The 23,793-nt window shown below is 49.1% G+C and overlaps 1 protein-coding gene across 2 annotated transcripts in view; it reads left to right on the plus strand.

Annotated features, from left to right (window-relative positions):
- SEPTIN6 (septin 6) overlaps positions 1-21,415 on the plus strand; it is an 89,490-nt gene extending 68,075 nt beyond the window's left edge. Inside the window, exons 8-10 of one of the 2 annotated variants that reach the window (XM_004710072.3) lie at positions 1,964-2,096; positions 6,807-6,997; positions 16,867-16,993. In XM_004710072.3, coding sequence (XP_004710129.2) covers positions 1,964-2,096; positions 6,807-6,997; positions 16,867-16,891 — 349 coding nt within the window. In that variant the 3' untranslated portion in view covers positions 16,892-16,993. Of the gene's footprint in view, positions 1-1,963; positions 2,097-6,806; positions 6,998-16,866; positions 16,994-20,346 lie in introns of those variants that run through there. The other variant, XM_004710070.2, reaches the window with a different exon arrangement.
- Positions 21,416-23,793: the final 2,378 nt, after the last annotated feature.

The following is a 23,793-nucleotide window of genomic DNA, read 5'->3' on the forward strand; positions in this document are numbered from 1 at the left end:
CAGCAAGGCCAGAGTGCACTAGAGCTGCCTCTTTAGACCTTTCTAATCCCTCTCCCTGGTCCTTTAGACCCTCCCCCACATTCCCCTTTGGGAGCCATGGTGGCTTCGCGGGTTACCCATTGGGCCTACTAACCACAGTGTGAACTCACCAGCCATTCTGCAGGATAAAGATGAGGCTGCTTCCAGAAAGAGGCACTGTCTGAGAAGTCGTAGGGAGCTCTTCGACTCTGTCCTCTAGGGCGACTGTGAGTCAGAACCGACTCAATGGTAGTGGGTTTCCTCCTCCTTGGAAGCATCCTGGATGGCACAACAGTGAAGCACTCGACGGTTAGCCATGAGGGTGATGGACCAATCTATGGCAGTCCGTTCCCATACATGTTACATGTCACAGAATGGTACGGACCCGAGGGTGCCTCACTCACCACACAACCTCCTCCCCTGCCCCATCGCAAAGAGCCCTCTTTTCCATGTCTCTATGAGCGCCTTTCCAGGGTGCATATGTGAGGGGGTTTCACAAAGGTCGTTCCAATTTTTCCAAATGTCAAGTTGTAGTGACAAATTGACATCGAATTCACCTATCATACGCCAGTTGGAACATATTGAAAAGAGTTGTGCAATCATCACCACAATCAGTTGTCGAACATTTTCTTCTTTCTTGTATTCATTATTATCTGTTCAGCTCCCCCCAACCCTAAGGCACTATGAACCCAGTCACTGTCTCTATAGATTTCACTCAAAAAAAAACAAACAAAAAACGCACTGCCATCTGTGGGTTTCTGAGATGGTTCCTTTGACAGGAGTAGAAAGGCCAGTCTTTCTCCCATGGAGCTGTAGGAATTTCGAACTGACTGCGGATTGAAGCCCAACGCGTAACCACTACACCACCGGACTATAGATTTACCCGTCCTGAATTCCATATGCAGAAAACCATCAAACACAAAACAGTCTCGCTTCCAGCCTCGTGACACGATCGAGATCTCTACGTAGGAAGCGGATGATCACAGCTCGCTCCCGCGGAGTGGCTGCTGGGTTTAAAGCGCCAGCCTTTCCATTAGTCACCAAGCACTTGAATCCCATGCCAACCACCTGGAGTCGATTCCAGCTTCATAGCCTCTTTTGGTTTCTGAGATGTACGGGAGCAGAAAGCCTCAGCTTCTCCTGAGGAGTAGCTGACCGTGTGGTTAGCAGCCCACGGCACAACCCCTTCGCCACCAGGGCTCCCCTCCCTCCCTTTCCTCCCCACCCTTCACATTGAGATTCCCTGTCACTTCTTAGTAGGAACAACACCACTCATTTCCAATTGGGTCCTTAAAACCCTGCCGTGGGTAAGTGTCCAGTTCTTTGTGGCGGATAGCACTTTCCCCCTCGCTACTCTCCCCCAAATCAGCCACTCTCTCCGCCTGCGTCTTCCGCGTGCCACCCTCTCTGAAGGTCTGGAGCGGGAGGACTTTGCCACGAGACTGTGAGTTCTTGATGTGAGGCTGAACGACTAGCAATGTATCGATCTAGCACGCGTGGGAGTCGGGTCAAATGTGTCTGGAAATCATTCACCAGGCCCGTTTCAGAGCCAGGACCTGGCCGCCGTGCAGTGGAATCACCCAAATTAAGAGGCAGGAAACCTAGCTTCTGGTGCCAGTTCTGCCTCTCTGTAGCTATGTGTGAACTTGGGCCGGTGGCCTCTGCTCTCTGGACCTCAGTGTCCTCGTGTGTACAGTGAGACTGTAGAACTGGAAGTGCCAGAGTCATTTGCACATCCACTTGTCTCCCCAGAGGGCCAGGGCGGCCCCGCCTCTCCAGCTAGCTGCCCACTCCTGGATGGTTCTGGTTTGTCTTCGTTTGGTTTTGCTTCTCCCACACACGAGGAAGGGAGGCTGGGGGAGGCTTTCGGCATCACTGGAGAGAACGTTGCACTTCACAGGGGCCGTTTCCAAAGGCAGCGGAATTAACCTGACCTTGTTCGCAGTTTACAGGAGACGTATGAGGCCAAAAGGAATGAGTTCTTAGGGGAACTCCAGAAAAAAGAAGAGGAGATGAGGCAGATGTTCGTCCAGAGAGTCAAAGAGAAAGAAGCCGAGCTCAAGGAGGCAGAGAAAGAGGTAAAGGAGAGCCTATCCTACTGCCAGGACGGACAAGAAAGGAGCTTGAACTGGGTTATGGGCAGGGCTTCTGCCCTAGAGGGCAGCCAGTGAGAGCCTGGCAGGCTGTGGGCAGGGATGGGCATGGCATGTGGAGTGCTGCTTTGGCTGGTACAGAGTGGGCTTCGACATCAGGGTCTCCCCTCTTCATTCCTCCAAACGGGAACGTGTGCTCATTCTGTCTAATGTTGCTCTCTAGAGCAGGGTCCTCAAACTTTTAAAACAGGGGGCCAATTCACTGTCCCTCAGACCCATTGGAGGGCCAGACTATAGTTTCAAAAAAAACTATGAACAGATTTCTATGCGCACTGCACATATCTTATTTTTCAGTAAAAAACAAAACGGGGCAAAAAAAACCCTGCCAGGCAGATAAATGTCCTCGTCAGGCCGCATGTGGCTCGTGGGCCCTAGTTTGAGGACGCCTGCTCTAGAGCTTCATCAACTCCACTAGGTAGCCACTAGCTACGTGTGACACTTTACATTTAGAATGGTTTTTTTATTCCTGTAAATAACTATAGTCTGGAACCCACAGGGGGTTGGCAGGAGTCAGCATTGACTTGATGGCAGTGAGTTTTCGGTGCTGCTACTTTGGTTTAAGTAATCAGTAGCTAACTAAAAGATTGGCAGTTCAAATCCATCTAGAGGTGCCTCGGAAGAAAAGCCTGGCAATCAACTTCCAAAAGGTCCAGACTCCAAAGAAAATAACAACAACAAAAACACTGCCATCAAGTTGATTCCAACTCATAGCAACCTATGTATTAGAAATTAGAACCTCTCTATAGTATTTTCTTGACTGTAATCTTTACAGGAGCCCTAGTGGTATAGTGGTTGTGCTTTGCCTACAGTCTACATGGTCAGCAGTTCAAAACCACCAGCAGCTCCATGGGAGCTACTCCTATAAGCAGTTTTCTACTCCCATAAACAGTTACCGTCTCGGCAGCCCACAAGGACTCACTGTGAGTCAGCAATGACTCAGTGACAGGGGGTTTGGGATTTTTTTTTCTCGGTAATCTTTACAGAAGCAGATGGCCAGGCCTTTATTCTGTGGTGCTACTGGTTTGAAGCTGAGCACAAACTATTTTCACCACGCGAACCCTGGGAAAGGTCCCCACCACTGAAGTGCAGTTCTCCTCAGAAACACTTGTGGTCACCTCGAGCTGGAATCGGATCGACTCGGTGGCAACTGGAGATTTTTTCAATTGATTAAAAGGAAATGAAATGTAAAATTCATTCCCTCGAAACCATTGGACACGTTTCAAGTATTCAATTCTCGTGTCATTGTTGTTCGGGGCCGTGAATGAGCTCTGACTCATGGCGCCCCTAAGGACCACAGAACAAAACAATGCCAGGTCCTGTGCCATCCTCATAATTATTACGCTTGAGCCCATCAATGCAGCCACTGTGAGGACCTTCTTTTTTTTTTTTTTTGGCAACGCTCACCACCATCGAGTTGATTCTGACTCTAACAACCCTATAGGAAACAGTAGGACTGCCTCTGTGGAATTATGAGACTGTAATACTTTACAGGAGTAGAAAGCCTCATCCTTCTCCCTTAGAGAGGCTGGTGGTTTCAAACTTCCGACCTTGCAGTTAGCAGCCCAATCCATAACCATTATGCCACCAGGGCTTCTGTTTCGCAACTAATCGTTATCATGTTGGACATCACCAATACAAAACATTTCCAGCATCACAAAAAGTTCTCTTGGATAGCACTGTTAAAGAGACAAGTCCTGATGCCCCCTTGAGGCCAAGTGTAGACTACTGCTTTTCCCTAGGTGCCCTGAGCTCAGTAAAGAACGCTCATCACTTCCTTGGCTGTTCTGTCCCCACCCTCCTCCGGTGCTGGTCCCCACAGTTATGGGGAAGATAGGCCTTGGCAGTCTTGGATGCCTTACTGAAACCTAAAACTGCCACAGTTGGGGCATGTCCGTGGTCACGTGAGCGCGTATTTCACTCTAGAGTGCACATTTCTGTTCCATTTCACTTTCGAGCTCCAGTGAGTTTTTAAACGAAGGTAAAATTGACTAAATTAGTACAGTTAGCCCTCGAAGGAGCCCTGGTGGTACAATGGCCACATGCTCACCTGCTGACAAAGACAAGCTGCCTGAAAGAAAGGCTCCCAGTGGCTCTGCCGAAGAAAGCTTTGGTGATCGGCTCCCAGAAAGGGTGACCCCGAGCCAAACCCATGGCCACTGAGTAGATTCTAGCGATTCCCAGTGACTCTCCTGGATAGACTCGAACTGCCTCAGGGGGGTCCAGGGCAGTGATTTTGTTTTCAGTTTCCCTATACATTGTGGTTAATGTTTTGATGGTTCTGCTCCCCCCCGCCCCCTACTGTTTAATTTGAATCAGGAGAGGGGGCGATTTACATTTCACAACACCTTTTTTGGATTCAACAACATACCAAACCGCCCAGTCCCCAAACCAAACTCACCGCCATCGAGTCGATTCCGACTCATAGCGACCCTAGAGGTCAAGGCAGAACTAGCCCTGGGGTTTACAGAAGCTTTCTACTCCTGTACAGAGTTACAGTCTCTAAAAAGACAAAAGTTGAATGCAAAAAAAAGTACAGTCTCGGCAACCCACAGGACTAGTCCTGCCTTGTCCCCTAGGGTTGCTGTGAGCAGCTGGTGATTTTGAACTGTTGACCAAAACCAGCCCAACGCATAACCACTGGGACACCAGGCCCACACTTCACCCTAGAAACGGAGAACAGTTCACTCTGGACAGAACCTCACAGCCACACTGTCCTCTGACTGGTCACCTCGCCTTCAAGGTCTCCTTGACTTGTCCTCCCAAGGTTACCAGATTCATTGACGTGAGGGCCAGTCCAGGTCCTGTCAACAAGCGTGTCACCTCAAAGCCCTGTCCCCTGAAGAAGGGCCGGACTCAGCGGCTCCCAGGTCTCACCTGTCTTTAATTGGCTCTGACTCTTCAGTGCAGTCACCATGGCCTGGGGCAAGAGGATGGATTTTACTCAGGTTCTCTTTTCAACAGAGAAAGGTCACTAGGCGCTTTTAGCAAGAGAGGTAAAGGCGGATGGGCCATGCATAAAAGTCAGATGAACAAAAGCCAGCTGAAAGCTGATAGACCTTCTGCCTGCTGGTCCAGCCAAAGCTGGTTTATATAACACGGTCTGTCATCCGTTGCCTCAGGAGAAAGATGCGACCGTCTCCTACCGTGAGAGTTGACAGTCTCAGAACCCCGCGGGGGCAGTTCTACTTGGTCCTGTAGAGTGTCTGTGAGTTGGAGGCTATTCAGTGGCAGTGGGGTGGCGTGGGTTTGGGAGTTGGGTCACCTGCCATAGCCTCCTAAGCAGCAGTCCCCAAACACCCGTAGGGCCTGGAGAACGGGTTTCCTTGATGGTGGGCAGCAAGAACTAGGTCATCCTAAAATCGCTCTTGAATCCTCAAAAGAAAGAGAGACGAGGCTTGATCTGCTCTTTGTAGTCCCCATACTTTATGTTCTTGTCGGTTCCTGCCTATGTCTCCTGCTCTCTGCCGCGCTTACCAGCATGGCTTGTCAAAACCGTTTTCCTAGTCTTCATCAAGTCCCTGGGTCTGTTCTGGGCTCCCGAAGCCTCCCCTGGGTCAAAGCTGCCATCTCCACCCAGACAACTACACGCCTGGCCATTGAGTCAATTGTCCAATTCACAGAAGAGGACTGCCCCTCTGGGTTTCCGAGACGGTAAATCTTTACGGCAGGAGAAAGCTTCAGCTTTATCCCACAGTGCAAGTTTCAAACTGCTGGCCTTGCAGTAGAAGCCCCACACAGAAGCCACTATGGCCCATCTCCGTAGTCATTTCATGTTATGCAAGTCTTTTATCTCTTTCTATGTCCAAGTCCAAACATTGTTGACATTTTCCCTGCAATCCATCTGTAGCTATCATCCCTGACTTCGGGGAAGGAGAAAGGGCAAAGAGCCCCTTGCGTATTGGATGGTCTCCTAATGCAGTCCCCGGAAGATTGGATTTGCCACTTCCTAACTGTGTGACCTCGGGAACATTCCTTAACCTCTCTCTCTGTTTCCTCATAAAATGGAGATAATAATAGTGCTACTGGTGTCAGAGTGGATTATGCATTCGGCTGCTAACTACAAGATCATCAGTTCTAATCCACCAGCTGCTCTACAGGAGAAAGAGGAGGCTTTCTACTCCTATAAAGATTTACCATCTTGGAAATCTTCAGGGGCAGTTCTACCCTGGCCTAGAAGATGGCTATGAGTTGGAATTAACTCAGTGGCCGTGAGGTCCGTTTCGTTTCCTCGGGATTGTTGTGATAATTCAGTGAGGTAATGCATCTGAAATGCTTACATTCAGTTATTAGACGCGATACCATTAATCACATGTGGTAGCTGTGGAGATGCTTCTTTTAAGCCAAACACTGTGTGAAGCAGAATTCAAGGTTCTCCCACCGATCCTGGAGCAGAAACTAAATGCAGAGAACAATCCAAAACGTGCTGTCCTTTGGTGGCATTATGACCATCGCTGGCAAAAATGTCTTCTCAAGTCTCAGGATCCTACAGGATTACAACCCTCCGAGCACACGCCCCTCCCCACCACCACCACCACCACCACCACCACCATGTTGGGCTCAACTGGGCTGGGGGCTGCTCATGGGGTGTGTGGCAGAGGTGGGACGCTCCCCAAACTCCCTGTGCTTCTCCCCTAGCTCCATGAGAAGTTTGACCGGCTGAAGAAACTACACCAAGACGAGAAGAAGAAGCTAGAGGATAAGAAGAAATCCCTGGATGATGAAGTGAATGCTTTCAAACAGAGAAAGACGGCCGCTGAGCTGCTCCAGTCCCAGGGATCCCAGGCTGGGGGGTCACAGACGCTGAAAAGAGACAAGGAGAAGAAAAAGTAAGTGGTCGGCTGGGCTGGGCCTTGTCTGCTTTCCCTCCTGCGCATGTCTCCAGGGCAGGACCTGGAGGCTGAGGGGACTGAGGACAAGAGGCAAGCTGGGGGCGGTTTGACCAGCTCAGGCACCTAGACTTTGATCTCAGAGTTCCCAGGAGGCCTTTGGATTCCTGTGAGGTAGAGGAGCTGAAAGTAGAGGTATGTAGCTTCTGAGGCCCAGCCCCTTAGAAAAGTGCTGCCGACTTAAGGCCTGAAGTGGAAGGAGAGAAAGGGAAAGGAAAGAGAGAGTGTGGAAGAAGGGGAGAAACAGTAAGAGCTCCAAAGCTGTACCAGGGAGAGGAGCAGATGAAGGGCAGAGAGAGGAGTGGAAGAAAGAGAGCACCCAACAGAGGCTGGAGCTGACTTGGCTTCCAGACACGTTCTAGAACATGCCTGTGTTCTGACCTCACTCTGCCTCGGCTCTCCCTAGCGATAGCCAACAGAACATTACTGCTACCGAAGACCATAGCCCAGTCCTAACTCCCCACCCCTCCTAGCTGCTTCTTCGTTCTTGGCCTGGGGGACTGAGAACTCAGTGGGGAGGTAGATGCCAGGACCCTTACTCCATGTGCCCCATCTTCCTTCTAGTACTTGGTAAGGCGGAATCACCTGGGAAACTGGTCACCTACCACGTGGGTGATAAGTCAGAATCAGAGTAGAGAAAAGCACCTCTGTTGGAACCTGTACACCGTCAAGAAAGTATCAGTGGTCCCCCTTGCGTCCTTTAACATGTTAGGACAACGTGACTTAGAGTCACATCAGAGTGTTTAACTGTGCCCTTACTAAAGGGGCCAGAAGAGCCGAAAGAGTTGCTCTTGTTTGCAGTAACATTTTCTTTGGTTTACCCCTATATTTGGCAGAAGGAAAATGCATCTCTTGGCCTCCAGCCAGCCCTGGCTTGACCACTTAGGTACAGCAAAGTGCCTTCTGTTTGAAGGCATACTGTCTGGCCATCCAGTGACTCCTTAGTCAAAATGTGAGCATTTTCACCAATTTGTCCAGAGAGGTTTTGTTACGGAATCGTGCTATAGAGCACATTCATTGACTTATTAGCTTTGGCTATATCTGAGGTCAAAGTTGAACTACCCGCTTCCCTGCCCCCACCCCACCCCACCCTCACAAGTCCCTTTGGACACACCGTAGAGTGTGTGCTGTGTTGTGGTGTATTGGTTGCACCCGCAGGAATGAATTCCTCTTTTGAAGACCATAAAAGTCTCCTTTTTACTTCCAGTTCTCACCGGCTACATTCACAGTGCTGTGGAGATTTGTTAGTGGCAATTCCTGAGGCAGGAAGTAGTCCATTCGTTTCTCCTGAGCTCAGTGACGCCAAACGAAGTCCTTATTCAGATGTTCAGGGGAAATTCTTCATAGACTGCCAGCTTTTCCCCCACTACTTGCCTCAGGACACCACAAGCAGCAGGCCTTGTGTAGGGGGACTTTTCTCTCCAAGAAGATTTGGCCTTGGTGACTCCATGCCCTTTCCAATTCTTTGGCATGGCTGAAAACCTGGCTGATAGTGTAGCACCGCACAGCAGCAACAAGGGTCTAAGAAGACGGACTGTCCTCTTTTGGACTTCCAAATGTCTAAGGAGCCCCAGCTCTGAACTTCCTACATAATTCCAGGAGAACTTGCTTAGCATCTGGAAGTTCCACCATCAGACTGATGCCGCTCTGCCCCCATGGTGATGGTGGTGGGTTTGAACAGAAGAGCTGGTGGGAATAGTGTTTCTTCTGGAGAGGTGGGGGCTGGAGCCAATAGACTCACTTATTTAGAAGTTCCTTTGGTGGCCCTTAGAGAGATTAAGAAAGAGTACCCATGTGGCAGGGAGCGTGCTCAACTCATCCCATCCCCACACCTCCTGATCTTCTCCTTTGACCTCCACCTCCTCCATTGTTTGTGTCAACTCATAATCATTGATTTCTTCTCATGCTCACCCCCATCATCATCAGTTCTTAATGTTTTACAGTTAACTCTGCTGTGTGCTGCATGCTGCATGAGACCCAGGGTCCTGGTAAGCTTCATTAACTCTAAATAGAACTGGCATTGGCTCCTAGAACACAGTCCCTCAAATACCCACATTCACCCGCCCCCACACACATACACAAATGCATCTCTAATCTTAAGAGGAGCTGCTTCATTGGTCTAACTGGTTTCCTCTTATAAATTACACGAAGAAATAGGTCAGGGTGGTTTCAAGTGTGTGCGTGGACTGCTTGCTGACCTGATTCAAAGAGGAGAGTTTCCCCGACTTTGGCTGCTGGCATAGCTGAGTATCATAGGTGGACCCTGCTATCGATATTTGCAGTTTCCATTTGGGCTCCTATTTTTTTCTTTCTCTTATTCTTATTAGGACGCTTAATCCTGAAAGATTCCTGTTCACATTAATGCTGCCATAGTGATTAGGGAAACGACTGGGCTCATAAGCCCTGCCCAAGTGCCACAGTCAGTAGGATCTCCCAGATTTAGAAAGGTTCACAGACTATGGAAACCTGCCTCCCTCTAGTGGCTGTTCCTTAGGTTCAAGTTCTCAAACTTCCGGGCCTGAAACCATAATAAATAACAGTGTGAGAAAATTAGGAGACCCCAAATGTTAGAGAGAAGTTTTGGTTGAATTCCACAAGGACCAAGTTCATGAAAACTTTTGCTAAAGAATAAACAAGTGACCGTTGATGACAAGGATACCTGAGGGTCTGTGTCCACAGAGATGAAAAAAAAAAAAAAAGGTCCTGTAGCTCATAGTGATGTGAAAGCAAAGGTTAAGTACCTCTGTAGGGTTCCTGGGTGGCACAACAGTTTTCAAGTACTGAGCTGAAAGTTGGTGGTTCAAGCCTACCCAAAGGCACCTTGAGGCTTAATGAACTGCTTCTGGAAAGTCACAGCCATGTTTTGTGGGAAAGAGAGGTTATTTGGTTTTGGTATCTACGCTGCTAGTGGAGTCCTGGGTTGTGCAAATGGTTAAAGTTGGTGGTGTGAACTGACTGAGCAGTGCCTTCGAAGAAAGACCTGGTGTTCTGCTTCCCAAAAGTCACAGCCATGAAAACCTTACAGAGTGCAGTTCTTCTCTGCAGCATGTGAGCTATTCGCGATTGCTATGTTTTTCATTGACTCGACTCAGAAGGACCTCATGCTGGGTACAGACGGGAAAGCCCCTCAAGGAGCTGGATGGACACAAGAGCTGCATCCATGGGCTCAGGGGTAGGAACTGTTGTGAGGCCGGTGCAGGACCAAGCAGTGGTTCCTTCTGTGGTACAGAGGGTCGCCATGGGTCGGAGCCTCCCAACAACAACAAGACTCAGGGGAGTGGGTGAGGAGGGAAGACCATTCGTTTTAATTAAAATCATGATGCTTATTATTTTTTAACTGTATGAGGCAAACTCTCAAGCGTACACAAAAGAAGAGAGACGAGAGTATAGTGAAGGACCCAAACACCCACCCAGAGCTCCTAGCTGAGACGACAGCCGTGAAGAAGCCACTCAAGGAGCTGGCAACTTCTTGCAGGGACAGTCTGCGGGTTCATTCAAAGCACCTGGCCAGAGGCTCCAAGCCCTTTCTTCCAGCTAGACAGGACATCCTCAGATTTTTCACCCCTCCTGTTTGGTCAGTAGTGAAGATGTTTTGCCCCTTCCCCTCAGCCCCGGTGCACTAGCTACAGCAACCTGTTTGGTGTCAGACACCTTGCACTCTATTTAAATCAGCAACTACAGTGGGGAAGGAGGACACTCTTTCTCAATACTTTATGGCCCCTGCACCTAGCAAACCAAGTGTAAAAAGACTAGTGATTCCCTGAGGGACTTTGAATACTGCCTAGAAAGGTTTTGATGTGAAGGTAGGCTTGACTGGTCATTGTGTAGGTGTGAATATGATGGTATTGTGGTTACTGTTTTGTTTTCTTAGAGAAGATGAAAATATTTACAGGTAGTGAGAGGTTTCACTTTAGAATAATTCATCCTGTTGTGTCTGAGCTAGGAGCTCAGACCCTGTGGATTTCGTTTGTTTGCCCATTTTCATTGAGAGCTGGAAAGCTCTTTTCCTAGGAAGTTGATTCAAATTTCATTGCACATGGTTTGCCATCATTTCATTCACATTTCCCTGAGTGGACCATTCATTATCAGTAGCCATTACACAAGTAAACACGGGCAACGCTCTAATGAAGTCCATGCACTACACGTAGGAGGCAATGGGTAAACTGCTGCCACAGCCGACCTCAACCGAGGAGGCTGGCTTTTCCCAGCAGGTTTCTCCACAGCAGACCAAAGAGGGGAAGGTGGCCACTCAGGCAACGCCCCCCCCTCCTGCCCCCGCCCCCTCCTCAGAGCCCTCATTCTAGAATTGGCTCACAAAGGCCACCGGAAGGCAGACAGAGGGAGGTTTTCTTATTCTTCTTTGACTTCCAAAGGGCCGTGGCACTCTTTGAAGCTGTCTGCAGTGGAGAAAGAACTTTTTATTTGACCAAGTACACAGTTGCAGATGCCATATCTCATTGACGAATGATCTTGGGGGTGGGGCAGGGGCACAGTATATGTACAATATGGGATGTTGTTGCTGTCACATGTCATCAAGTTGGTTGTGACTCCGTGATCCCATGTGACAAGGTAGACCTGCCCTCAAAGGGTTTCCTTGGCTGTAATTTTTACAGAAGCAGAACACTCATTTTTCTCCCATATAGCTGCTGATTGCGCTCAAATGGTCAACGTTTTGGTTGGCAGGGCAGCGCTTAACCATTGTACCACCAGGCTGTATGCAGAGCCCAAACATACTGGTCCCAGGAAGCCCAGAATATAGACCATTGGTATATTTTTTAGGCTACTCTTCAACTAGGAAGCAGACAATGGGTAAAATGAGAGGGGAGCATCTTAGCACTTTCAAAATGCTTTAGTATACAATCTCTCACTCTATCCTTACAATAGTCTTGTGAGGCAGCAACAGGGGGTTCTCTGTAGTTCACAAAATGAGCAAATAGAACATCAGGGTCTTTAAGGGATTTCTGGAGACTTCCCGCGGATCACTCAGGGAGCTTGTGGCAAAACTGGAACATTAACACCAAACCACTAAAACCTGGTGTAAGTTGCCATTTAGCTGATGTGTGTGTGTGTGTATGTGTGTCCCCAAAGTGTAGGTACAAGGAAAGTCAAAAAGTATTGCGACACCATTCTAGAACCTTTTATTAAAACGAAAAAAAATCACAATGTGAAGCTCTTGTTTCTGGCCACATCCTCCATCTAGGGGCGGGTTAGAGAGATGAAAACACCCCCCAAAGAATTCCGCAGTCTTCCATTCACACCACATCCAAACAGCAGTTTGGGCATCCTGGAAGGCCACAGATCATGTTCCTTTTCAATGTTCTTGGAATTCGAGAAACCAGAAGTCCGAAGGAGCAAGATCAGGGCTGCAGGATGGATAGGCTTAGGTTTCCCAATGAAATTCTCCTGAGACAGCCTTTGCTACCTTCCAAGAATGAGCCAAGGTCCCTGGTTATGCCACCAGCCACTCTGCGGGGGAAAGATGGGGCTTTCTACTCCCATCGAGAGTTACAGTCTCAGAACCTCACAGGGGCAGTGCGAGCCTGTCCCTCTGCGTTGGCATCGACTCCATGGCAGGGAGTTTGGAAGAGTGAGCAAGTGCAGTGTTGTGATGGGAAAAAACACTCCTCAGGACAGCTTCCCGTTTCCTTAGAACAGCTTCCTAATAAACCCTCATGATCATCCTGTGTCCTTTAAGAAACTCTATCAAGATGATCCCTTTGGAGTCCCCAAACTACAGACTCTCAGTGACCTCTCTGCCTTGAATTTAACTGGTCCAAGCAGATCGCCTCAAAAATAAACAAACAAAAAACCCACCCAGTGTTGACTGGATCTTTTATGAGCAGGCGCTTTAAGGAGACTCAGACAAGTGCTTTGCTGGGAGAACTTGTCTACGGCCACTCACTTGCCCTCTGTATTAGTCTGGGTACTTTGGAGAAACAAATCCACAGCAACTCACGTATAAGAGAGAGTTTTATGCAAAGAAAAGGTACATCACGAAAACATCCCAACCCAAAGCTGCCCAAGCCACAAGTCCAACATTAACCCATTAACCCAACACCAGTCCACAAAGTCCTCCACCTCACAAAACAGAGGCAATGATGCCGACTGCAGGCGGAAAGCTGAGTCCGTGAACGTGTAAGCATCTCAGCACTGGCAAGGGTCTCCACACGGCTGCTCCAGCACCTAGGGCTGCATCGGGATAGATCCATGCGGCTTCTCCTTGGGGATGTCTTGTAGGAAATCCATCTTGCAAGCTGAAGCAGGGAACTGCTAAGGCATCTGCACCCGATACCACCATCACAAAACAAGAGACCCGAGAACTAGAAAGGCGAGGCTTCACCACCCATTTATCCCTCCGCCTTTCAACCAGCACCACATGTGATTATCGGCCAGGCTGGCACAATTAACTAACTCACCCTCCGAGGCATGGTGCAAGGTGTTTTGTTTGGAATACGCCGGTGCATGTATGCACGGGAGCCCCCGGTCGCATTACTTTTTGACTTAGCCCTGTATGTATGTGGAAGTGTGGAGAATGCCTGTGCAAATGTGCTCATGAAGGTTTTCCACACACCCTTGTTAACAACGAGGCAAATGAGACCAGAGCACCTGTTGTAGGAGCAGTTTCAACTCCTGGGATGTGGCAGGGTCGAGCTGTGCTCCGGAGGGTGCTCAATGGCTGGGGTTTGTGAGCAAAACAATTGCCAGGCCATTCTTCCAGGGTGCCTCTGGGTGGACTCAAGCCAACAACTTTTCAGTTAGCAGCCGAGTGTGCAAACCGTTTGCCCCACCCAGACATGTGCTTTTAACCAATTCCCTGGCCAAAATATTTAGTGGGATGAATATATTCTTTGGCTAAGAAATGATGGCTCGGACCCACAACCAAGGACTGACTTCTTGGGGATACTGTGGTGTGATGAGAAGTGTGTTGATTAAATAGCCCAGGGGGTTAAGCTCGGACTTTGAGGCCACGGGCAGGACAGTTGACTACATTGAGTCTCTCAGTTTCTTCCTCCAGCAAATGGCGATCAGTACTGCTTGCCCTATTTATGCCACAGAATAAATCGAATAAAGTTCAACAGGAACATGAATCAACATGCGTCTGTAACTCAGGTTTGGGGGTAGCTGTGTTCTGGCAGCTCACTTCTAAGGAGCAGTCTGGCTGTCCTTCTTCCAAGACGATCTGTTCTTTGCCAGCACCGTAAGGCCTCGATTCTACTTCAGCCTTCCGTACTCAGTGTCCAACTTTCACATACACGTGAAGCAATGAAAACACCAAAGCTTGGGTCCGGGGCACCGTAGTCCTCACCATAACAGCCTTGCTCTTCAACACTTCAAAGAGATCTTGTGCAGCAGATTTACCCAAAGCAATGTGTCATTTGATCTCTTGACTGCTGCTTCCACCAGCATTGACTGTGGATCCAAGCAAGACAAAATCCTTGACAACTTAAATCTCCTCTCTGTTTATCATAATGTTACCTACTGGTCCAGTTGTGAGGATGTTGGTCGTCTCATGAGCAAGTGCTTCAAGTCCTCCTCGTTTTCAGCAATCAAGGTTGTGTCATCTATCACAGGCTATTCATAAGCCTTCCTCCAATCCCGATGCCAGGCTCTGCTTCGTATAATCCAGCTTGTCTGATGGTTTGCTCAGCATATAGATGAAATAAGGTGTCTTGGAAGAAGTACAGCTAGAATGTTCCTTAGAAGCAAGGCTGGGGAGACGTCATATCACCTACTTTGGACATGTTATCAGGCGAGACCAGCCCCTGGAAAAGGAGATTATGCTTGGTAATGTGGAAGGACCATGGGAAAGAGGAAGACCCTCAGCGACATGGATTGAGATTGTGGCTGCCACAATGGGCTCAACACAAGCACAATGGTGAGGACGGCGCAGGACGGGGCAGGCTTTCCTGCTGTTGTCCACAGGGTCGCTAGAAGTCGGAATCGACTTGAAGGCACCTAAGTAACAGCAACAGAATGTTCTGGCATCATAATCTAGAGACCATCCTCCAGACACTTCTCAAACAGATCCTGCCCCTGGAGTACCAATTAACTGACCCCGACTGCTCGGAAGGTTACTTGATACTTCAAGTATCCATTTTCCCTGTGGGCCAAGGAAATACAGGGGCTTCTATCTCATGGCCTGGGACCATCTTGAGACTGGCAGAAGGCATGTGTGCCACAGAGGCCCTGAATAGTGCAAAAGGTTAGAACCTTCTCAGAGGTCTCTTAGAAGAAAGGGCTGGCAATCATTCAACTTCTGACAAAGCCATCCTAGAAAATCCTGGGGAGTGCAGTTCTACTTTCACACACATGGAGTCACTCAGGATCAGAAATGACTCCATGGCCACTGGTTTTTAGGAAGAGAGAAAAGATGATACATTCTGGCAGTTGATAATGATTCTGCTAGGCATCACTACTATGAGCAGCCCTCGGGTGTTTGTGGGTATACGAGGGAGAAAGAATGTTCTCAGGAGCCAATGCAATAAGATCTTAAGACCATCTTAAACGTAGCTACGTTCTAATTTGTCTATTCATCATCATGAATTAATTAAACAATTTTCTTCTGACCCTCCTCCAACCCCACCCCACCCCCACTTTTGGGGGTGCAGGGGGTACCTAATCCACGTTCATTAACCCCACTTCTTTTTTCACTTTCAGTTTGGGTTTCCTGTAAACACCCTTCCCCTGCACAACAGAACTTGGGCCCCACTTCTCTAGTTCCCCTTTAGCCAGTTGGGGTGCACACATCCTGTGCCTACACCCCCCCACCACCTTGCCCCCGCCTGCCTGCTTCATTCTGCCAGGGTTCTTAGAAGCCTAAGAGTCTGAGGACAGTGTCTGGCCTCTGGCCAGGGAGCCAGCAGTCACATGGCTTGGAGATGCACCCCGGACCCAGTCGATTACCTCCAGCCAGCCATCCCTGTCTTTGCTAAACTAGAACCTGACAGGGGTTCCATCAGCTGCCCTGTGTGGACACTGGGTGCTCCTATCTCCCAGAAGTTGCCATAGCTGGGTAACTTCTGGTCAACACGGCTTCCTTTTAATCTCCTGCACTCCGGTTACTGCTCTTCATTGACACCACCCCACTAGAAGTGCCACAATCCCTTCTCAAGTCTGCCCAGAGGCACCTCGGAAGAAAGGCCTGCTAATTGGCTTCCCCCTAAAAACCGAGCCATTGAAAACCCTGTGAAGCACAGTTCTATTCTGATACCCTTGAGGTTGCCAGGAGTCCTAATCATCTCCATAGCAACCAAGGGCTCCCAAAGGAGATGACTCTAGTGTTTGTTCTTGCCGGCCCTTCCCAGCTTTGCTTCAGTCCACCTGGCACTCAGTTTGGTTCAACATGCCGGCCGCACATGACCTGCAGCCTTTCCCCACCAACACGTCTGCGGGAGAGAATGCTGGGCCTCTCTGCCTCTGGGGACACCGTGGATGCAAAAGGGAGACTAAACCTACTTGCCATTACCAACCTAGTGGCTTGCATTGTACACAGAGCTCTTCTTGGGCCTTCCAGAAACTCCTAGGTATTTCCTATATACCAGGTCTAACAAGCCCATTTAGGAAACTAGGCAAACTGAACAGGCAAAGAATCTGTGTGGGCAAGTTGGCATTTGAATATATATAAACAACCTTCCTGCCCTCTGTTTGATAGGGAGTCCCATCTGACTGTGGCTTTCAGGGAACCCTTGTGAAGTAGACAGCCTTCCACTGCACCCTTTGGTGTTTGGCCCCGGGGCAAAGGGGAGACCTGGAGGTGCCCTGGCGATGATCCGTGGCTAACACACCCTCTTTCTGCCCTTCCTTTGCAGTAACCCATGGCTGTGTACTGAATAGCACCCCTGCTACTGCTGGACTGGACTCCATTTAGCCTTTTAAGCCAAAGTTCCTATTTTAACTGACAGCTTTCCCTTGGGGTGTCAGGCAGCCAGGCCCCCACCCACCCACCCTTGCGATGTACTATCCCTTCAAGACGTCTTTTGACCTCCACAACTGGCTCGTGCCTCCCAGAACCACCCCACCCCCACCCCCCATCCCCCTCCCCCCAGCACGGGCCATGACCACCACCTTCTTGTATATTTATTTTCTTTGGGGAGGTTTTATTTGTTTGGCTTTGGTTTTATTTGGTTTTATTTGTTTTGGACCACTTGCTTTCCAACCACAAAGTTAAACAACCCAAAACTCACTGCCATTGAGTCGGTGCCGACTACTAGCGACACTCCAGGACAGTGGTTCTCAACCTTCCTGATGCCACGAGCCTTTCATACAGTTCCTCATGTGGTGGTGACCCCCAACCATAAAATTATTTTCGTTGCTACTTCATAACTGTAATCTTGCTACTGTCATGAATCGGGCGACCCCTGTGAAAGGGTTGTTCGACCGCTCTAGGACGAAGTAGAACGGCCCCTGTGGGTTTCCCAGACTGTAACTCTTTACGGGAGTGGAAAGCTTCGTCTTTCTCCCATGGAGCAGTTGGTGGGTTCGAACTGAAGTCCTTGCAGTTAGCATCCCAACGCGTAACCACTACACCACCAGGGCTCCTAAAGTCAAATGAGGCTATATCAAATGTTTAGGCCTTTTGGAAATGTTGAGAATGGAGGGGGCCAGAAAGGGCAGGGAACTCTCTCTTTAAAATCAAATAATAACAAGTGACTACCATTGAGTCCAGTCCAACTCACAGGAACCCTATAGAATAGGGTAGAACTGCCCCCTATGGATGCCCAGGACTGTAAATCTGCATGGGAGTAGAAAACATCATCTTTTCCCCACTGACTGGCTGATGGTTTCAAACTACTAACCTGGCAGTTAGCAGCCCAACACACACCCCACCTGGGCTCCAACAGCTAGTAATAGAAAGCAGAAAGTAGAGAAAGTGAAAAACCAACCTTTGAACCTGCTTTCTCTTTTCTGGTTGACAAAGCCAAGCATGTAATTTCAAAGCATATTGGCGCGGGGCGGGGCCAGGCATGCTTTGAAAAGTTCATGGAAACATTTCATGGTCACCTCATTCCATTTTTCCGTGAACTTTTTTTTAAGCTCCCTGAGCGGTCCTTGCGGAGTCAGGGAGCTAGTATACTGTCATTTCCATTCACTGATTGGCTAGTGGCTAGAGGCAGGGAAGTAGGTGAGACTACTGAAGCAGAAGCCAGGGTCTTGGGACAATCCAAAGCACTGTGAAGCATTCTAGAAGACCCTTGGCTTGGAGGCTTGCCCTCACCATGAGGTCGGCAGTGTGAGCTACTCCCGTCCATATTTAGAGCCTCAGAAACCCACAGGGGCACTTCCCGTCCATCCTGTCAGGTTGTTCTGGATCAGCACGGGCTCGCTGCCAGTGAGTTGGGTTGGTTGTGGTGGCTCGGAGATGAGACACCCCAGACTCGGCCAGGAGCTCTGAAGGATGCTAAGTGAGCGCTCTTAGCTTCCTAAGAAAGGCCTCTTTAAGGCAGCTTTGAGGTCTAGTAGGTCCAACTTACACCTAGCAACCACTCATCTCTACCCCCCAAGCCCCACCCCCATACTAATTATTCACGTTATAAATAGCCCTCCCCTAAATTGGCAGCTTTTTACGGGGGAATTCCGTGAGTGCTAAGGCACCCTAAGGAGCCCCGGCAGCACAGTGGTTAAACAGTGCTCGGGCCATTCAAGCCCACCCTGCCCCTCCATGGTAGAAAATTTATGGCCATCTGGGCCCATAAAAATAAACATACACACACCCCTCCAAGAAAAGGCCGTTACTGCGGAGTCTGACCCATGGGGGCCCTGTAAGACAGCCGAACTGGCCCATGGGATTTCCAAGCCTAAATGTTTACCAAAGTAGATCGCCCTATCTTTTAAACCAAACCAACCAACCTTTTAGTTAGAAACGGAGTGCTTAATCACTGCACCACCAGGGCTTCTTCCATAAAGATTAAGTCTAGGAACCCCTAGGGGGCAGTTCTACTCAGTCAGATCGGTCGCTAGGAGTAGAGAGCCACTCAGCAATCCCCAATGTCAAGTATTCCAAAAGGACCCAGTCCATACAGCCTTTGCCAGTCCTTCAGAGAGGAGGCTGAGGCAGGGATTTTATATCACGCAGGAAAGACAGATTTGTTCCACTTTTCCAGAAGAACCCGAGCTCAAGAGAAGTGAAGGGACTTGCCCAAGGCCCCCCCTTCTGTGTTGTATCACAAGCCGAGCTAAATGCCCGGTCTCCTGACTCACTACCCAAAAGGCATTCAGTCTGTTCAGGGATTCATGCTCTTGGGGACAAGGTCTTGGGACATTTGGAGAAAGAATTCTTAGAGAGTCCTTCCGCTGCCACTGCTTTCGAGTTCGCTCCCACAGAAACATATCTGAGGAGAGGCTAGATGAGGGCAGGACCAGACAGAAGATTCTGGTGCTTCTGCAAATGGCAGGACTCACCCGGGCACCTATTAGCCAGACTTCAGGAATGGACCTCAGTCAGGTGTGGCCAAGGGGGTGCCAACAATTTGTGGGGAAATGGAATAGAAAGATAATGGAATTTTTCCACGACCTTTTTGAAGCTCCCCCCACCCCATCCCATGTTGAACGGGTCCCCTAGGTGATTCTTGTCAACAGGGAAATGTAGCAAGCCACCAGCTTTAAAAATTGACAAGGCAAAACATTCGAAGACTTATTTTGAGGAGGTAGCTTTTCTCACTGTAGACAGGAAGAGGTTTGTCTTGGGGGGGAGGGGGGCTTGAGGGGGTGGTGGTTTCCCCTGTCCTCCTTCAATGAAAAGGCTTTTTAATTAGTACTATTGTTTCTATTTTTAAGAAACACCCTAAGTTCTCTATTTACTTCTGGTAAAAGAAAACCAGTCATTAAAAAGAATCGGGGCTACTCCGAAAAGGACACACACACACACACACACACACACACACACACACACTCATTTCTCTCAAGATCACTTAGGTTGCTGTTGGTTTGGTTTGGGTTTGTTGTTTTCCTTTTGGGGGTTTGGGTTTTTTGGGGGGTTTTTTTGGCTTGTTTGTATTAATCCCTTGGCATTTCCATGTGGCTGTTCATGGGAGCTTGTTTTCTTTTTCTTTTTTCCATTAAAAGCAGAAGCTTTAAACTGGTGTGTGGTGTTTTTCCAATCTTCTCAGCCCATTCCCCTCCCGGCGGTGATGGACAATCAATGGCCCTGTTTCTAAGCTGTGTCTCCAGGAAGCACCTGTGTTACCTCAAACTGCCCCTCCCCCCCCACCCTGCCCACCCTGTCTGACTTTGAATGTCCTTTTTCTTTGGCTAATTTCGTGTTTTCTTTCTCTTTCTCTCTCCCTCTCCAGCTTTTTTTAATCTTGTCTTCAGCAGCTGCACTAAATCTAAAGGAGAAGACTGCCATTCTAGAAGAGTTAGGGTTCCATTGTCTCAAACCACAAACCAACCAGCCCCCTCTGCCCTCAGATGGCGTGTGTGCACCTGCACACACGCGCGTGCACATACACACATACACACACCCTCACTCAACAAGTGTTCATGTGTCCCCGTGTCCAGGCAAGACGCTCTCTTCTGACTTACATGGTATTTTAAATGGAAGTATCTTGTTCTAACCTAATAAGGCAGGACAAGACCCGGCCAAGCTGGAGAAGGGACCCATTGTAACCTCAGCGACAACTCCAGGAGAACTCACCCAAGTGTAAGTGAGCTGGGGCAGGAGACCCAGCTGTGGGTGTGGCAGTGCTGTTCAAAAGGTATTGTTGGAGAACTGTATTTTTCTTTTTGAACAATTCTCCGGTTCCAGGGCTTGCCTGCCTCTAGCCACTATTACCCATTTCGGAATATGGAAGCGAAAGGCCAACATTTGGATCTTTTTCAGCATTCACAGACCTTCTGCAGACCTCAGCACGGGGGACATATGAATCCCCTAGCTAAGCCTCGGGTGGAGAAGGGAGAGACGAGGGGGTTCTGCTTAGTTGAGAGCACAATGACTCCATCCACCCTTCCACAGCCAGTTGGAGCTTTGAAATCTGTTTCTGCTCAGCCTGAGAGCTGGAGGCAGAGCGGCGAGGCTGACGAATCTGTCTAGAGCCCACTCGTTTGCCTTGCCTTGCCTCAAAAGACCATGTGAGTGTGCCCATGTCCAGAGGCTCCGACTGCCGTCCCCATTCCGCTGCCCCGTGTCTCTCGAGAGAGCTGCTCTGCATGTTTTCCAGAAATCTGTTTGTTGGTTTGTTTTGTTGTTGTTGTTTTGTTTTCCTTTCTTCTCCTTGGTTCATTTTGCTCAAGGTGTGATCAGTCACTGCCCCTCGGGGGGCCTTCATTTGCCAGGAGAAACATCCCAGAACCAGCACTGTTTAGCTTGATACCTTTCTAATGTCCATGTCAATTTTCAATAAAATTCCAAGAAATGCTCGACAGCTGTGTGATCTCATCCTGAATCATTAGGTGACCGGGGTGGGGGGGTGTCTCACAGGGTGTGCCCCCAGGGGGAGTGGGTGGGTGGCTGCTTCCCAACTGAGGGATTGGAGGTGCCAGCCCACAGGATCTTCCAGAATTTTCCCCTCCCCCCATCTAATTAGCAGGGCTTGAACTGATCCATTGAACTAATTATCATCTAGGAGGAAGTGGAGCACCAGGGCCTACAAATGCAAATCAGGTGAGTTTCAGGAAGGGAAAAACTGCGAAGGGCTTCCTCATTTTTGCTCCTGTGCTGTGAGCATCTGGCCCGAGGCTGCATGAATACAATGTTTCCTGGTGGTCTACAAAGCAGTCTGCAGTGGGGCTTGTTCATTGATTCCAATCCATAGCGAACCTGAGCGCGAACGAACGAGGTTTGAGCCCATAGCGGCAGCCACTGTGTCCACCCATCTCATGGAGGACCTTCCTCATTGTCGTGGTTGCCACCCCTCCACTTTACCAAGCATGCTGTCCTTCTCCGGGGACTCCTCTCTCCTGACAACATGTCCAAAGTGTGTAAGATGACTCTCACCTTCTTTGCTTCGAAGTTGCTCACTGGCCGTATTTCTTCCAAGACAGATCCGTTTGTCCTTTTGGCAGTCTGTGGTACTTTCAATAATTTTCTCCAGCATCGTGATTCAAACGCACAGGTTTTTCTAAGGTCTTCTGCCAGAAGAAGCCAGCTCCTAGCACAATGACTACGGGTTTGGTAGGCGCAATTGTACAGCGATAATAAGTAAATATTATAGTAAAGTTATAGAGAGCATGAGAGATAAAAGAGATATATAGAAATAAATGGAGTCAGACACATATTATGGTAGCATGCTCACCTCAGCCCCACTTGGTGGTTCACGTGGAGGGAGTGAGTGAGAGCTTTAATGCTCCCCAAGGTTTTATACTCTCTCGGGACATTGGGGACGTGCAAGCCCCCACATTACAGGTGAAGACATAAGTCACAGGAAAGGGTTGTGCTACAGGTATTACAGTGATGGGAGGGGGTGATCTAGGGACATATGCACTACAGAAGGAGGAGGGATTGATTGGGGGTGTACATGCGGCAAGATAGGCGGCAAGATAGGCGGATCCTAGATTTCTGGTAACAGCTTAACTTGATTTTGGGTCTTCATAGGAACCATTATCAGTTGGGTGTGAACTCCGCCCACAGGAATCAAGCTAATGGCCTTTGGCTCCAGAGAGAGGTAGTCTATTGTCTCCAGCAGCAGGGAGCAGGCCCAGCCCTGCTGTGGGATGAGACAGCAGTCTGGCATTAAGTATCTGACTTCTCCCCATAGTCTTCCTCAGTCAGTGTCAAATGTTTACATGCACAGGAAGCAATTGACCATACCCTGCCATAAGTCAGGTGCATCTTAGTCCACAAAGTAACATTTTGAGCCACCAGGTAAGGAATCCCCACCCCACCCCCACCCCCACCTCAAGCATGGGAATAGGCATGAGGGAGTTTTCCTAATTCTGGTTGTGGTCAGAGGCATGAGGGATCCCTTTCCTTAGCTCCATTTCCCATTTCCCTAATGGGCACACACTGAAGGCTAGACCAGTGGTCTGTAGCTCCCATGTATGCAAGATCCGTATCTGGGATATCAAACCCACTACCACCGGGTCAATTTCCCATCTTAGTGACTCTGAAGGACAGAGAACTGCCACTGCTTTCTCCCTCAGAGGGGCTGGGTTCCAACCGAGAACCTGTGTCGCAGCCTGGTGCTTAACCCACTAAACTATGTCACCCCCATGCTGCGAGAGAGTCTGAGGAAACACGATCTGCCGGCCTCTGCGAAACTTGCCCACTAGGGGACAACATGACAATGAGCAGAGAGGCTGACACTGGGATGCTATGGAAAAATACAGCCTCCGCAGCCCTTTAGGCTTGTTAACCATGTGCTCTGGGACAAGCTGTATTAATAACTTATGGTGTTTTTTTTTTAAGGATTATCAGTAACTCCCTTGCAGGATCACTGTGAAGGCTACATGCAATAGTGGCTCTTAAAAGAAACCCACTGCCATTGAGTTGATTCCAGATAACGACTCTTAACGACCCTATAGGGCAGAGTGGAACTGCCCCTGGGGGGTTCCTTCCGCGGCTTTACAAAAGTTTTACTGAAGCAGCAAGCCTCATCTTTCTCTCGAGGGGTTGCTGATGGGTTCGAATCACGGTTAGCAGCCCAACGCGACCCCCACTACGCCACCAGGGTTCCTTGGTAGTCCTTATTAAGCATAAATATTTCCCTGTACCACAGTATTCCCCCTTGTAGTCCTTATTAAGCATAAATATTTCCCTGTACCACAGCATTCCCCCTTGGGGTCCTCTAATCAAGGACTTC

Source organism: Echinops telfairi, unplaced genomic scaffold, assembly GCF_000313985.2.
Source record: "Echinops telfairi isolate 266 unplaced genomic scaffold, ASM31398v2 ScPeMD7_7427;HRSCAF=8465, whole genome shotgun sequence".
In the NCBI taxonomy this organism is placed as follows: domain Eukaryota; kingdom Metazoa; phylum Chordata; class Mammalia; order Afrosoricida; family Tenrecidae; genus Echinops; species Echinops telfairi.